At 37.2% G+C, this 16145-nt stretch overlaps 1 protein-coding gene across 3 annotated transcripts in view; it reads left to right on the top strand.

Moving 5' to 3' along the window:
• LOC150075068 (protein disulfide-isomerase A5) overlaps positions 1-16145 on the top strand; it is a 755693-nt gene that overhangs the window by 300469 nt on the left and 439079 nt on the right. For all 3 annotated transcript variants that reach the window (XM_090388976.1, XM_090388975.1, XM_090388974.1), the window contains one exon: positions 3503-3594. In XM_090388976.1, coding sequence (XP_090245102.1) covers positions 3503-3594 — 92 coding nt within the window. The remainder of the gene's footprint in view (positions 1-3502; positions 3595-16145) is intronic.

Genomic DNA, 16145 nt, shown 5'->3' with positions numbered 1-16145 from the left:
CACGACAGTCGGTCGAAAAGCATTGTCAGCTTCAGGAAGGAAAATCGTTTTGAATATTTTCGTTAGATTCTTTTAATTGCGTTAATTTGAATTTTAATTGTTTTGAATTGATTTTGAATTGTGTTAAATTGATTATTATTTATATTTTACTTTAATTATTTATATTTTACTTTATGTACCGGTAAGTTGTCGATTTTTTCGTTTTTTCCGTTTTAATTTCTGGAGGGTATCATACGGAAGTGTTCCACGTACTATATTGAGGTAAACTCCTCTTATTAATTTACTAAGCTTATTTATTAAATAATCTTCATTTTTAATGAAGTATAACATGCGTAAAGATTGCATGACAGCCTGAGGCTTAACCGACGAAGACACCTTGAAAAAAATTCCTACCAAAAAATAACTTGTAGGTTGAGGAAACCCATTGTAAATGGAAACACTCCTCTTGAAGAAGATGATGATAACATGTATAATCTGGGGAACGAATTACAGGAAATCAATGTATTATTGGTTTCAACTTACAAAATTTTCAACATACAATGGGTTTTATGGAATGAATTACCATTGCATGTTGGGGCCACACTGTATGTAAATCTGTAACTTAACTTGTTATTTCCCAATTACAGCTCTGGTGTTGATATTGTCCCAATGCTTCCTTCTGAAATATTAAGTGATGCAACGTGCCACCTAACTGATCTGCATGGACTGTGAATTATTGAAACAGTAAATTGCCTTATGTTTTCTGGAGATGTTACAGGACATTTTTCAGTCCATATACCTAACTTTTCTAGATCCTGTTGCAGTAGCATACCATCGTTACTGTCATTACCCCCGCCCCCCGCCAACCTTTGTATCATCTGCAAACTTGGACATTAAGCCTGATATGCCTTCATCAATATCATTTTGTTGCTATACAGTGCTACACACTGTATAGCAGTACGTTTATTCCTGTTATAGTAGTAGTAGTAGTAGTAGTATAAATGTAAATATGAAACAGTAGAAAATAAATGCTAGTATCATAGATACTGTACAATTACAAATATAAAGTAAAAGGAATTTACAGTTAAAATGTAATTAAAATCTTAGTTAAAATACATGGAAAGTTTTGACAATGAATATTGTCTTCTTCAGCCATTAACTCATGTCTTGGTAATTGTTTAAATAATATTGTTGCTACATTATAATGGATTTCATGTGGCTGGCCATGCACACCATGTCTTATGATGTAATGCCTTCCTTATCATATTCATCAGGCGCCTCCGTAGCCAGGTGGGAAGGAGCAGCAGTGCGTAGCACATGCTTCTTGATTAGACCGGGGTTCGAGCCCGTCACCACCAAATACGGAAGATGCGGAAAGGTCAGGGAATGACCACCGCATGTTCCCGGAGCAATATGGCCTTAGTTGCTAATGCTCCTAAAAACCAAATAACATTATCATATTCAAGCATTCTACTTGTCTGCCAGTTTCCTTTTCTTCCCCTATCTTTCTGTTGGTCATCGTTGTACCAAATAAATTAGCATTCTGTAATTATCCTTACATTAAGAAAGACAGGCTGTGTCCAAGCAAACAACTTGTCTGTTTAATTTAATGATAATTTTCCAAACACACTATTTAGCTTCTTTGAATGAATGCTATTTTGAAAATAGAACCAAAAAAAAATCCATTTCAGCACATCACCATCAAAGCAGGTTGGATTCACAATACAAGAATATAAGCATGTTTATATTCTTGGATTCATTTTATATATATATATATATATATATATATATAAGCATGTTTAGTTAGTTCATGAGCACAGTGTTAATTTAATGCTGGAAGTTTTCTTTTCTGTTACAAAGAGCATGCCTGTGCTGCTGTATTCCAGTTTTTCAGGTCTGATTAAGATCATGGGAGCCAGTTGCCATAGCAATTTGATTGAATGAATGTTAGCATGGTAAACATTTTTGTATCATTGAATATGAATAAATTTCTCCAACCTTGAAATTTAAGATGAGTTATGTGGTGATATCAACATAGCTCATTGTTGCATCTTCTGTAAACCATCATTAAACCAAGTATTTTTTTCTACCCACATTTATGTAGTATCTTATGATAGAAAATAAAATAACTAAAATAAAATCTCTCCCTAGTTTCATAATTCATCTACTTCTTCCAAGTAGATAAATTCTAATTCTCCCGAATTCTAATTCTTCTGATTCCTCTTTTAAATCCACTTAAGCTTCTTCCTCTACATGACTAGATGGAACTTGTTCTAGTAGCTGATTATTCTTTAACTTTTTTTTAAGAGAAAATATACCTCCATCATTTAGTTTTCTTAACCCTTTTATGGCTTCTAACTTCAATTATCCTCTTGTAGATGCCTATTTTACAAACATTGCAGCTGATAGAATTGGAGTTGATTCCTGTATGAATATTTATTTGTTACTTTCATTTGTAATACTTCATTTACATTGTTACTAATTTCAAATATTTCAATATCATTTTGTGAAATGAGTTGTATTCAGTATTTATTGATGTGATCTTGACCACATATTATATGACCGCACATTTCCGAGTTTCTTCATTAATTTCATGTAAGGTTCTTATTAACATTGACTGGCTCACTCCACTATCTCTGAATATCTCTCGTTATATGCATTTCAAGGCATCTCATTTTATGCATTTTTAAACCAAAATGCTAAATGCTGCATCAAAATGCTAAATGCTGCATGCAGTTTCAAAATTACCAAAATGTACATTGAATATCTAAATACAAAATGTATTTAGATATTCAATGCAAGTTAGGTACCTAATGCTATGTAAACATACAACTGTGTAGAAGCAGTTGAACATTATGCTCATATCTGTGCTGCCAAATAACTGTCTAATTTGGATACCTGTAATCAGTAACTATAATGAGTGATACAGATACTGTGTCTTTGCCCTGAGAGTCATTGCCAGGAATTTAAGGTTGGATAGTGGGGACAATGCCATGGCTGGAAAATAAAATCTTTTTTCTATCTCTCCATTGTGAGTTCTGTGGCATATTCTGCTGTGTCACTAGTTAATAGCCATATTAATTTTAATTTTTATAATGTTGTGATGAGTATAATGTAATTAAAATTCTTAAAATTGAACTATGAATAAAAAAGAGAACCATATAATATAAGAAATCACTTAATGCCATGTAAAAGCTACATACTAGTTTAAAAAATGTGTAGTTTATTAATTAGAAATAATTAAAACTTACTCTTGTTCTAGCTTGATTGCTGCATTTATCACTTATTAATTATGCCTTTGAAATTTACCTTAACTCAACTAAAAACAAACAAAAAAATATTTTAACACCACTAATTTTGCACATCACATATTTCACGTTTCTTAATTTTTTTGTTACATATCTACATTTATTTTGTTTGTACTTAGTTATACATGTGAAATATTGTTAGAAAAAGTAATTTGTTTGTTATATAAGTTATATATATCTTGTATACATTTTTTTTTTTTTATTCAAACACTTAGGTTTTGGCAGCAATGGATGTTAATAAACCTGAGAATGCTGTCATTCGTCGGCATTTCAATATAACTGGGTTTCCCACCCTATTATATTTTGAGTGAGTTTGAATTTGAATAATATTATTTAGTAAAATAGCTAATCTTAATATGAATATCAAATTAGTTCTTAATTTGTCATCAGAGAACTAAAATTGGAGGAATATATGATGGTCAATTGAAATAATTTTGTTCAATAATGCTACTCTTTTTTGTCTTTTACTGTAGATTTTCTGGGGATACTATTATCCCTATAGTGGCACTGACAGCATTTGCCCAACTACATTTGTGGAAATTATTACGTTTTCCCACATTGTTTTTAAAGAGTCTAAGCCCAAGCATTGTCACTAGAGGAACAACAAGGGAGGATGCTCTTATTCCTCCAGTGGCAGCATCAGCATTTGTCACATTTCAAACTGAAATAGTTTTATAAAATAATGCTACCTTATTTTTTTTTTTATTTATATACAATGATAAATTAAAAAGTAAAGCAGCCTATTTTTTATTATATCAAGAAAAGGAAAATATGCAAAAATATCCTCTTGCTTCTCCAAACACCTTCATCCTTTTGCAAAAACAGTTTTTCTCAGTATCTTTACACAAGAAAAAGTAAAACTGTGTTCACACTGGAATTTTTTCTTAATTTTTTTAACAAATATGGCTGTAATAAACATCTGAAAATATTTTGCCATAGTTGTTGAGTTAGCCATGAAAAAAAAAAAAAAAAAGCTTAAATCTGCAGGTTTTCATTTTCAGTTCAATGATATGACCCAAGCAGGATACCTCTTTCAATTAAGAAAGTAATAATGATTAATAAAACAACTTGGTTTCTTAAACTAGTATGATTGAGATTTATTTTCAATGTATTTCAATTTTAAAAAGACAATTTTTAAAAAAAATTGTTTTTAATTCTTAACTCACATTGCCAATAAAGTCTAGAATTACAAGCCAAAATACCAACCTCTCCTTTCAGTAAATTAGTAAAGGCCTTTGTTGTCAATTACAAAAGACCGGTAAGAGAAGTTCAGAGACAGTACATGTTCCATGTAAAAAAAGGTTGATGAAGTAAAACTTCACTCATATACTTCTATACTCCTGTAATTCAGTACTTCTAAATATCATGGTTAAAAAATAACATTATCGCAAGTTTACACATTGTACTTTAAATCCACTAATGTGATTTTGAAGTGTTACATCTTAACCTTAACATTTATACAACCCTCTTTGACTAATACAGTTTTCTTCATATTGTGTTAACATTCTTCTGTACATCGTTGTGGACTTAGTCTCTTCTGATCACAGCACATTGTTCACTAATGGTGCAATTGGAAAATGGAGCTCACATGTATATTGAAATATGTCATAAACTTTGTTTGGCAGCCTGTGACTTTCTATCATGAATTTCTAAGACCAAAGTGCAATTCCTTACAGCAAGTACAAAGTTTGCTAGATCAGTTAATTATTCAACTTTAACTTAAATGTAATTGTATGTGAAGAATCAATTTATTAGTCAATAACACTGTGTAGAACAAGTTTTTTGAACCAAATTGAAATGAATCAATTTTTTTGGGGGTTAAGAAAGGTAGTTTGCAGTACTTCTTAATATCATTGAAGGTTAAGAAATGATATTTTGCATATCAGTAATGTTAATTTTAATGTAAGAATGTACCAGATGCTATTAAGAAAGAATTGATATACATTGATCCTTGGTTGGGGAAATGAGAAAGTGCACAAGGAAGAAGCATGAAATATAACAAATTATCCCAAAGCATTCTTTTCGATTTAATAATTCCTCACACTAATGCTAAGTGTCAGAGAATATTCAACGTGGTGAAGAAAAAATTGAATTCAGATCTCTTTCTAGTGCAATTTGGAACTGCTCTTGAGAATCAGGTGCCATGGTTTTAAACAGAACTTTGACTCAACGTCTCTTATGAGGTGTGTTGTCTGCTGTAGTATCTCTCTTGGAATCATAATCAGTTAATGTCTAAAGACAATCCAAAGAGAAATTCTCAGAGAGAGAAATGTTGTTAGGTAAGCCAGTGTTCAAACATGTACTGTACTGGTTAATAATCCTTTGGCTCTATGTATTTTAATGTAAAATATGTATTTTGTCAGTGAAATTTAATTTCTAGTGCAGTGTGTGGACTTTAAAAGAAACCTCCTGCTTTTCTGAAAAATCTGTTTTTCCCATGTTTTTTTAGGAAGAACTGCTTTTTCCACATTTGTAGGCAGGAGATTTTGTCCACAAAACCTGCCTACAAATGTGGTGTTTGTCAGAAAAGTGATGTGCCAACACTTTTTCTGACATTTCTAAACCTTTCTACACATTTATACATCTCTTTGACTATTGTGGTTTGTTCATATTGTGTTAACATTCTTCTGTGAATCTGGGTAAGTTTGATCCTTCTCATGACAGCACATTGTTCACTAACTGGAAAGTTGAGCTGGAATGTTCAATAAAAGTGGAGCTGACATGTTTGTTAATGGTTCAGTTGCAAAGTGGAGCTGACATGATTACACCTTGACTCTTAAGACAGACTAAGTGCAAGCAGCCAGTGATATGATACATATGTAGACTTATCTAACAACAAAGTATGTTTGGAGAAATAATGTTGCGCCACTGGGAAAAACAGAATTAAAGAATGGGTTGAGTTAAAATTTGTTTAATTAAACAGGTAGGAAGGAAAAACAAAAGTAATAAATACAAAAGCTTTTGGACGGAGGACATTCTTTTTCAATTGTGACTATGACTGTTATTGTAAAAGCAGAATATCATGTGCATACCATGGCGATCATATGTGATGAAATTCGCATCCATCCAACAATTATCTGGTTGAAGTTGGATGCTTGGGAATGCTCTGAGTGCCAACATTTGTCAGCTAGGAGGATGGTTGCCTCAGTGATGGGGTTGATGTGACATCTTCTGTTCCGGTTAAAGGAACTGTGACAACACGAGATGTGGAGCAATTCCAACAAGACATGGCGATGGAGTTGCAGGATTGGTCAATAATCTTGACGTTGCAGCTTGGATCGATGTTGTACTGAGTAGAGCAGAAGTGCTCAGCAATCGCTGAGTGATCTGCATCCGTTCAAACGAATGGCTTTCTCATGCTCAGAGACCAGATTACTGAGTCTTCTGCCAGTTTCCCCAATGTAGTAGCCAGGGAATCACGGCAGGAAATATGGTATATTAATCCACTCGGCAGTGGGGGGGGACTGGTACCTTAACTCTCGAAACAAGGGACTGCAACTTTCTCCCTGGAAGTTGTAAACACTTTATTGCATGAGCCTGTAAGATCCTAGAAATTTGTTGTGACAGGTTCGAGTAGTATGGGATAATGCTGTTGAAGTGGGGTCATCATCGCACGGGGCCCTGCAATTGGTAACATGGTCACGAGCCTGTAGGTTGCATCTATCCATGGCACTGGTAGGGTATCCACACTTTTCCAGATTTGCCTTAACCTTAGTAATCTCAGTGTGCCTCTCATCCATGTGATGGCTAGTTGGATCGGGATTGAAGTGAAGAGAGACCACATCGAATGAGGCCATTTGCCTCTTTTGATGTGTCTCTGATTTGATGTGGTCTGCCTGACTAGTGGTGCCATTATATGTTTGGTGGGTTCACCAGTTAGTTCAGTCATGGCCAACATCACAGTGGAGGAACTGGAGAATCTTGCATTTGTGGATTGGCCAGATCCCATAGCGTTTTGGTGCCGCTATGTGGACGATGTGTCCATGGTCATTCCTCGGGAGTCACTGACTCCTGCGGCACCTCAACTCTCTGTAGCCCTTCATTCAATTCACCACGGAACTGTAGTCGGGCAATGCCTTTCCTTTCTTAGATACCCTTGTCTGGCACGAGGGTTTGCATTTAAAGACTTCAGTCTTCCACAAGCTGATGTGTGCTGGCCAATTCACCAACTACAGGTCAGCACATGCATGCAGCCATTTTCTCAGCATGGTGCAAACCCTACTAACCCACACCTGGACCCACTCCAGTTCTGAAGATGAGAGGCACACTGAGATTACTAAGGTTAAGGCAGATCTGGCAAAGTAGGGATACCCTACCAGTGTCCTGGATAGATGCGACCTACAGACCCGTGACCATGTTGCCAACCACAGGGCCACACACAATGATGACCCCACCTCGACTGCATTTATCCTGCCCTACCCGAACCTGTTGCTTGCAACACATTTCTAGGCTCTTACAGGCTCATGGGATAAAGCATTTACAACTTCCAGGGAGAAAGTTGTGGTCCCTCGTTTCAAGGGTTAAGACACCAGTTCCCCTCAACTGCAGGGTGGATTAGTGTACCGTAATTGCACTGGCTGCTACATTGGGGCAATCGGCAGAAGACTCAGTAATCTGGTCTCTGAGCACGAGAAAGCCATCCAGTCAGCGATTACTGAGCACTTAGTAGTGTAGCAAGTGCAGGTCAATGTTGAAAAAAAGTCGTGAGTTGGGGTTGAATTTTAAATTATCTGCGATCCTGTCCAGACACGATAGGAGGGAGTATGTGATGAGAGCCTTATTAATCCGTTCAGCCCTGGAGAGATTGTGCAGTGCTCACGGGGTAGAATTTTTCTCAGTGTGGTCTGTGCTTGTTAACAGGAGAGATTGCTTCAACAGGGATTGGATACACTTAAATAGAAAGGGTGCAAAAATATTTGCTGATGCTAGCAAGGCAATGTTAGGTGGGTCGAAAAACTGCTAGCTTCGGCAGAGAGGGAGTTACAGGCTAATAGATTAACAGTAGCCACAGGCAGAGGTGGAAATGATTCTTGCACTGCTTCTATTGGAATGAGCAACAGCCTGGAAAGCAAGTTGCTTGGGATTTCAGGAACTGCTGGGAGTCATGAAACAAGTAAATACATGGCATGCGATAGAGTAACTAAGAGTAAGAACAGGTGCATGTATACTTGCTTGTACACACCAATGCTAGCAGGATAGTAAATAAATTTGATGAATTTGAAGTGCTGGTTAAGAAATCCAAGGCGATGTTGTTGCGATATCAGAGACGTGATGACACTCAGATATAAGGGATGCAGAATTGGAATTTGGGGAGTATGTGTACAGAAAGGATAGACAGGATAGGAAGGGAGGGGGAGTTATGCTATTAGTTAAGAAACATAAAATCTAACGAAGTACATACAGTTGACATAGATGCACTGTGCAATGTTGAGTCAGTTTGGTGTGTGACATAAGCACTGGGAAAGAAAAATGATTGTAGGAGTTTGTTATTGGCTTAATGACTCTCATGAGTACAATGAACAATTGTACAGAGAAATAGAATGGGCCAGTAAATCAGAGCATCTTAAAATGGGGGAATTTTAACTTCCCAGATATAGACTGGAACTTGTGGGTTGGGCCGTCGCATGTAAATTCTTAATTATTATTGATGCATTAAGAATTTACAGATAATGGAACCACTAGGAGGCAGTGATCACAGTGTACTGATGAGGAATTTACTTAATGATGTTACTACCATCAAGAGTGAAAAACCACTGTAGTCACCTTTACGAAAGCAAAAACTTTCATAAAGGTGACTACGGTGGTCTCAGAGATTTATTTAACTTCTATACAGTAGGACCAACTGATGATGTTACCAATAGCAAATTCTAAATAGGAAACATTCAAGGAAGTAATTTTGGAAGCTACTAGGCTTTTTGTTCCTACTAAAAAATACTGCTATAGGTTTAGGCCCAAATGGATGTCAGATCAACTAATGAGACTCGTGGCAGAGAAGAAAAATGTATGTGATGCACATAAGTTAACCCCAGGGGCTCACATCTGGTGAGTATGGGTTTGGCACACCAAGGGTCCTGAGCTGGATGTCATCATTTTTCTCTTAATATTTCTCTTTCCATAATCTTGGAAATTGTTTTTTAGCTGGTGCACTATATGGCTAATAATAATAATAATAAATAATAATAAATTGTCAGGCAGCACAGAACCCTGTGTTAGATACAAGCTAGTCTGTAATCAAGTCACAAAGGAGATTAGGCAAGCGAAGGCAGATTATGAAAAATCTTTGGCAAAGCATGAAAAGAAAAACAACAGACTTTTTTATTTATATAAACTCTATAAGAACAGAGGATGTTGCATCAACCCCATCACTGAGGTAACCATCCTCCTAGCTGAGAAACGGCACTCAGAGCATTCCCAAGTATTACCACTACAACCGCAAGCCTTCACTTCAACCAGCTAATTGTTGCAAGCACCTGTAGCATGCTATTTTCACCACACATGACCACCATGGTATACACATGACATTCTGTATTTTTACAATAACAGTCACAACTGAAGGACTTCCTCCATCTGAAAGCTTTTGCATTTATTACTTTTGTTTTTTGTTCCTACTTGTTTGTTAAATGAATTTTAACTCAACATGTTTATTTAATTCTGTTTTTCCCGGTGATGAAATTGTTTCTCCAAGCACAAATCCTGTATGTAAGCCTTTTTTCACATAGCATAGTATATGTGCTGACCTTGGGAGCTGGTTCTGATTGAGGTATTCATTTTACAAACAAATGGCCTTTTTTAATTTAACCCTGTAATTGCATCAGTATTTTGTAATTGGTATTGAGCACACTTCTTCTGTAAATTAGAAAATAGGGTCAATGTCCATTGAAAATTCTTAGAATTTTAAAAAGTTATTATTAGCCATATGGTGCAAGGAATCCTCCAGACTTATTGCACCAGCCAAAAAAAAATTTGTTTGTTCTACTCTCTCATTTTGGTTATCCATCCAATTTAAGCTTTGAATTTTCCCATGTTTTCAATGTCATCTATTCATAGAGGTAACTTATTCCTGGTCAAGAATAGACTTTAAGAAAAAGAATTTCTTACAATCAACTAAATTTTTCTCCATAATTTTCATTTATGATACCAACTTATCATTTATAGCCACGAAAATTTCACCTTCATTCATTTCACATTCACTTATCAGACTCTTATAGATCCCAACCAGAAGGCAAGTCTATTTTCCATTTTCTGTACACACATTTTCGAAGTCTTTTCCTCGTATAGGGTTTTAGGGTCTGATTCTTTTGCTATCTGACCAGATTTTCACTCTACGCCAAGTGCTTTACAATTCCATATTGCTGGAGAGATTGTAAAGAACTCTGTTGCCTCTTTTGTTTTAAAAAAAGTTCCTCTCTCATTTTTAACTCAACCACTTCAAAGTCTGTGCTGCCTTCAAAAAGTTTCCAGAAAACTTATAGTTTTCATAGCCCATTGAACCTTTTTGGATAAATAATTGACTCACACTGGTTTATACAAAAGGCATATAAACCACACAAGTCAATTAATATTATTAGTGGCATATGATGTAAGATGTTATGATGCTTGCTGATGCTGTATAAGCAAGCTTATACAGCATCCTCGTTGTTGATGCTGTATAAGTTTGCTTATACAGCATTAACAAAAAAAAAAAAACAAACCTGCTCATTCCCTCTGATAGTTTGTCTAGTTCTTGTTTGTCTCCATCTGATAGTTTGTCTAGAATAGAGGTAACTTATTCCTGGTCAAGAATAGCATTAGCATTAGTAGAGGCATATGATGCAAGAAAGCAAGCTTATTCAGCATCAGCCAAAAATAAAAAAAAAAAAAAAAAAACAACCACTACTCCCATTTCACCCCTCCATTCGTTCGAAATACCTGTCCAGCTGAGCCTTAAATTTCTTTAGGCTATCAACTTCAACAACAAGCGATGGAAGTCTATTCCACAAACCAACTGCCCGCTGGCTAAAGGCAAATTTCCGCACATCTATCCGACATCCGTCCTTCCTCAGTTTGAATTTATGCCCTCTCAGGTGATTATTCTGAGCAAGAGGAAGAATCCCATCGGCATTGAGCATGCTCAAGTCATTCAAAGCCTTATACACCTCTATCAGATCACCTCGCCGATGCCTAGTCTCCAGGCTCTGTAATTTGCAAAACTTAAGCCTTTCTTCGTAAGAGCAACCCTTTCTTCCATTAACTAATCTTGTTGCCCTTCTCTGTACTCGATCCAGCAGCTCTACATCCTTCTTGAAATGAGGCCTCCAGACCTGTATACAAGGGAATAATCACATCCCTGTCCCTGCTAGAAAAATTCCTGTATATCATTGACAAGACACCATGAGCTACTCTTGCAGCTCGTCTGCACTGCTCAGAGAACTTCATATCTGCCTGCACAATTACCCCCAGGTCCTTTTCATTCTCTACCACTGTCAGCATAGTACCACAGAGTTGATACGTTGATCTGGGGTACGTAGTACTTTACATTTGTCAATGTTAAACTTCATTTGCCACCTCTCAGCCCATCTGCTCAACCTTTCCAGATCCTGTTGCAGCAGCATAGTATCAGTAGTGTCCTTAACAACCCTGCCAACCTTTGTATCATCTGCAAACATGGACATTAAGCCTGATACACCATCATCAATATCATTTATAAATACAGAAAACAACAATGGACCCAACACTGAACCCTGAGGAACTCCACTAATAACATTAGTCCACGTTGAGCAGTGTCCATTAATTACCACTCTCTGTCTTCTGCCACTCAACCATCCCTTTATCCATAGCAGCAATTTGCCTCCAATGCCACACTTCTCCGATTTGTGCAGCAGTCTTCCATGCGCAACAGTATCAAAAGCCTTTCTAAGATCCAAATATATAATATCAAAGTTATTCCCTGCATTCAGTTCTTTTGTGACTACATCATAGTATCCAATCATATTGGTCAGACAAGACCTGCCCTTAACAAACCCATGCTGTGTCTGAGCTATAACTGAATTCTTGTCCAGATGATCCTGCAGTGCTTCCTTAACCAGTGCCTCCATTAATTTTCCTGGAACCGAAGTTAAACTAACAGGTCTATAATTACTTGTGTCAGCCTTTGATCCTCCTTTGTGAATTGGGGTTACATTTGCACATCTCCAGTCCATGGGTACCTCCCCTGAGTCCAAAGAAGCTCTCATAATTATGGCTAGGGGTTTGCTTACTTCCTTTGCTGCCTCCTTTAATATAACTGGATAGATCCCATCCACCCCGGGTGCCGTTTTTATGTTTATCCTCAACAATTTCTCCTCCACTTTCCTCTCAGTTATTAGAAAATCATCTAGCTCACTGCCAATGTTTACTTCACTACGACATTCCCCTTCCAGAATAACTCCTCATGTGTGAATGTAGATGCAAAATACTCATTTAGATTGTTAGCCACCTGAGCTGGATCCTCAACTGTTGAACCATCAACATCCAGTGGACCAATCTGATTCTTCCCTTTCCTTCTTGAGTTTAAGTAGTTAAAGAACTCTTTTCTGTTTTTCTTTGCATCCTTTGCCAAGGATTTCTCATAATCTGCCTTTGCCTGCCTAATCTCCTTTGTGACTTGGTTACAGACCAACTTATATCTATCATAGGCTTCCATGTCACCCATTAATTTGTATGTATCCCATTCATTTTTCTTCTCTGCCATATGTCTCATTAGTTCATCTGACAACCATTTAGGCCTGAACCTTGAACAATATTTCTTGGTTGGTATGTAAAGCCTGGTAGCTTCCAAGATTAGTTCCTTGAATGCTTCCCATTTTGAATTTGCTGCTGGTAACATCATCAGTTGGTCCCACTGTATAGAATTTAAATACTGTCTCAGACCATCATAGTCGCCTTTACGAAAGCAAAAACCCTTCCCTTTACCTCTGATAGTAGTTACCTCCTTGAGTAAATCCCACTTCAGCACACTGTGATCACTGCCACCCAGTGGTTCCTTTATCTGCAGATTCCTAATGCATGAAGAATCACTACTGATAATCAGATCAAGAGTATTACTCCCTCTAGTTGCCTCCCGAACATGCTGGTGTAGAAAACAATCATCCTATAAATCCACAAAAGCCTTGCTAGTGTGTGAGTGACCACCCACAAATTCCAGTCAATATCTGGGAAATTAAAATCCCCCATCATAAGACTCTCTGATTTACTGGCCCATTCTGTTTCCCTGTACAGTATCTTATACTCATCAGAGTCATTAGGCCTATAGCACACTCCTACTCTCAATTTTGATTTACCTATGCTTATGTCACACCAAACTGACTCGACACTGCCCTGTCCATCAATGTTGACTGGCTTCACTTCCTTGGATTTTGTGTTTTTTAACTAATAGCATAACCCCTCCTCCCCTCCTGTCCTGTCTATCCTTTCTATACACATTGTACTCCCCAAATTCCAGTTCTGCATTCCTTATATCTGTGTGACACCACGTCTCTGATATCCCAACAATATCTGCCTTTGATGTTTTGAGCAATACCTCAAATTCATTTACTAAACTCCTAGCATTGGTGTACACGCAAGTATACATGCACCTGTTTCTATTCTTAGCTACCCTAACACAACCGATGTGTTTACTTGTACCGCAATGACTTCCAGCAGTCTCTGAAATATCCTGCATCTTGTTTTTCAGGCTTCTGCTCATTCCAATAGAAGCAGTGCAAGAATCTCTTTCACCTCTGCCAGTGGCTACTGTTAATCCATTAGTCTTTGTCTCCCCCCAAGCTAGCAGTTTTCCGACCCACCTAACACTGCCTCAATAGCATCAGCAAATATTCTTGCAACCTTTCTATTTAAGTGTATCCCATCCCTGTAGAAGCAATCTGTCCTGTTAACAAGTACAGTCCAGGCTGAAAAAAATTCTACCCCTTGAGCCTTGCACAGTCTTTCCAGGTCCAAATTGATCGACAAGGCTCTCATCATATACTCCCTCGTATCGTGTCTGGGCAGAATTGCAGGCACTTTCAAATTCATCCCTACTTAACGGCTTTTTTTCATCAGTGACCTGTACTTGTTAAGTAATTCCGCTGGTCTCCTACTCTTAATATCATTAGTGCCAACGTGTACAACTATATCACCTTTTGTGCCCTTAAAAGGTGATATCTGCTCTACAACATCATCAACCTTTTCCCCTGGCAGACATACTCTGGTCCTGTTCCACCTATCCTTTTTACAAAGCATGTTCCCCGTTTCCCTGACAATTGAGTCACCAACAACTACTAGTTCCTGTTGGACCAGCGCATTCTGCCTTGGGGGCTGCCTCTGTGTTGCAAGATGACCAAGTCCAAGCTCAGGTGTTGTGGGCAGCTGAGAGCTTGATGGGCCCCTCAATTTATTTCCTTCGAGGGCATCCACCCTGTCCTTCAAGGTCTCATATAGGCCCATAACAACACCGAGTTGTCGCCTAATTTCCTTGCACTCCTTGCAATGTGCACACACAAAGACATCCCCCATGGCAGTATCATGTCCCGTACCCAATTGCTCCGCAAACATCAAGCAAACAGTGCATTTTAAAAGGCTGTGATTCAGAGGGCAACCGCCCCCCCTCAGTTCTCCCCTGAGTCACAGCACGCCCATTAGCTTGAGCCTTTTGCTTTGCTGCTCTGGTCAGAGTCATGATTTCGATTTAAATGTCAATAAAATTACAATTTCAGAACAAAATTAAAACCTTAAACTTGTATCTTAACACAGTTAACGCTATATTTATTTTTCAGTATCGAGTGTTATCTACGAGTTCCCTTTATATAACTTCCGTATCAAGTATGTATTAATTATTTGTTACGTTTGTACTCTAAGTCGTTATATATATATATAGTTAAAAGTACAATTTAATTGACAATGAAGTTTAACAAGATTAATAGATGTACTGATTAATTGACAATATTATATTATGGACTATACTATACAAAGCTAATGCTATCGAATTCCGGATATGCTGTATCGCGTTTCAGTAACGAGTGTTATCTACGAAATCCCTTTATATAACTTCCGTATCAAGTTATGTATTAATTATTTATTTTTACTAATTATTTATGTTCCGTAACCTAAGTGACTTTAAGAAAAAGAATTTCTTACAATCAACTACGTTTTTCTCCATAATTTTAATTTATGATACCAATTTATGTCATTTACAGCCATGAAAATTTCACCTTCATTCGTTTCACGTTCACTTCCCAGATTCTTATAGATCCCAACCAGAAGGCAAGTCTATTTGCCAATTTCTGTACCCACATTTTAGAAGTCTTTTTCTCATATAGAGTTTTGGGGTCTGATACTTTTTTGTTTTTCCCTTAGCATTAGCAGAGGCATATGATGCAAGAAAGCAAGCTTATGTAGCATCAGCCAAAAAAAAAAAAAAAAAACTACTTCCACTTCATCCCTCTGTTCGTTCGAAATACCTGTCCAGCTGAGCCTTAAACTTATTTAGGCTATCAACTTCCACGACAAGGGATGGAAGTCTGTTCCACCAACCAATCACCCGCTGGCTAAAGGCAAATTTCCGCACGTCTATCCTACATTTGTCTTTCCTCAATTTGACTTTATACCCTCTCAGGTGATTATTCTGAGCAAGGGGCAGAATCCCATCAGCATTGAGCATGCTCAAACCATTCAAGGCTTTATACACCTCTATCAGATCACCTCACCGGTGCCTAGTCTCCAGACTGTAATTTGTAAAACTTAAGCCTTTCTTCGTAAGAGCAACCCTTTGTTCCATTCATTAATCTTGTTGCCCTTCTCTGTATTCATTCCAGCAGCTCTACATCCTTCTTGAAATGAGGCCTCCAGACCTGTATACAGTAC

This window comes from Mastigoproctus giganteus, chromosome 14 (genome assembly GCF_048544385.1).
Source record: "Mastigoproctus giganteus isolate SK-2022 chromosome 14, ASM4854438v1, whole genome shotgun sequence".
In the NCBI taxonomy this organism is placed as follows: domain Eukaryota; kingdom Metazoa; phylum Arthropoda; class Arachnida; order Uropygi; family Thelyphonidae; genus Mastigoproctus; species Mastigoproctus giganteus.
The sequence above is the reverse complement of the archived record's forward strand: the minus strand, read 5'-3'. Positions and strand labels throughout refer to the sequence as shown.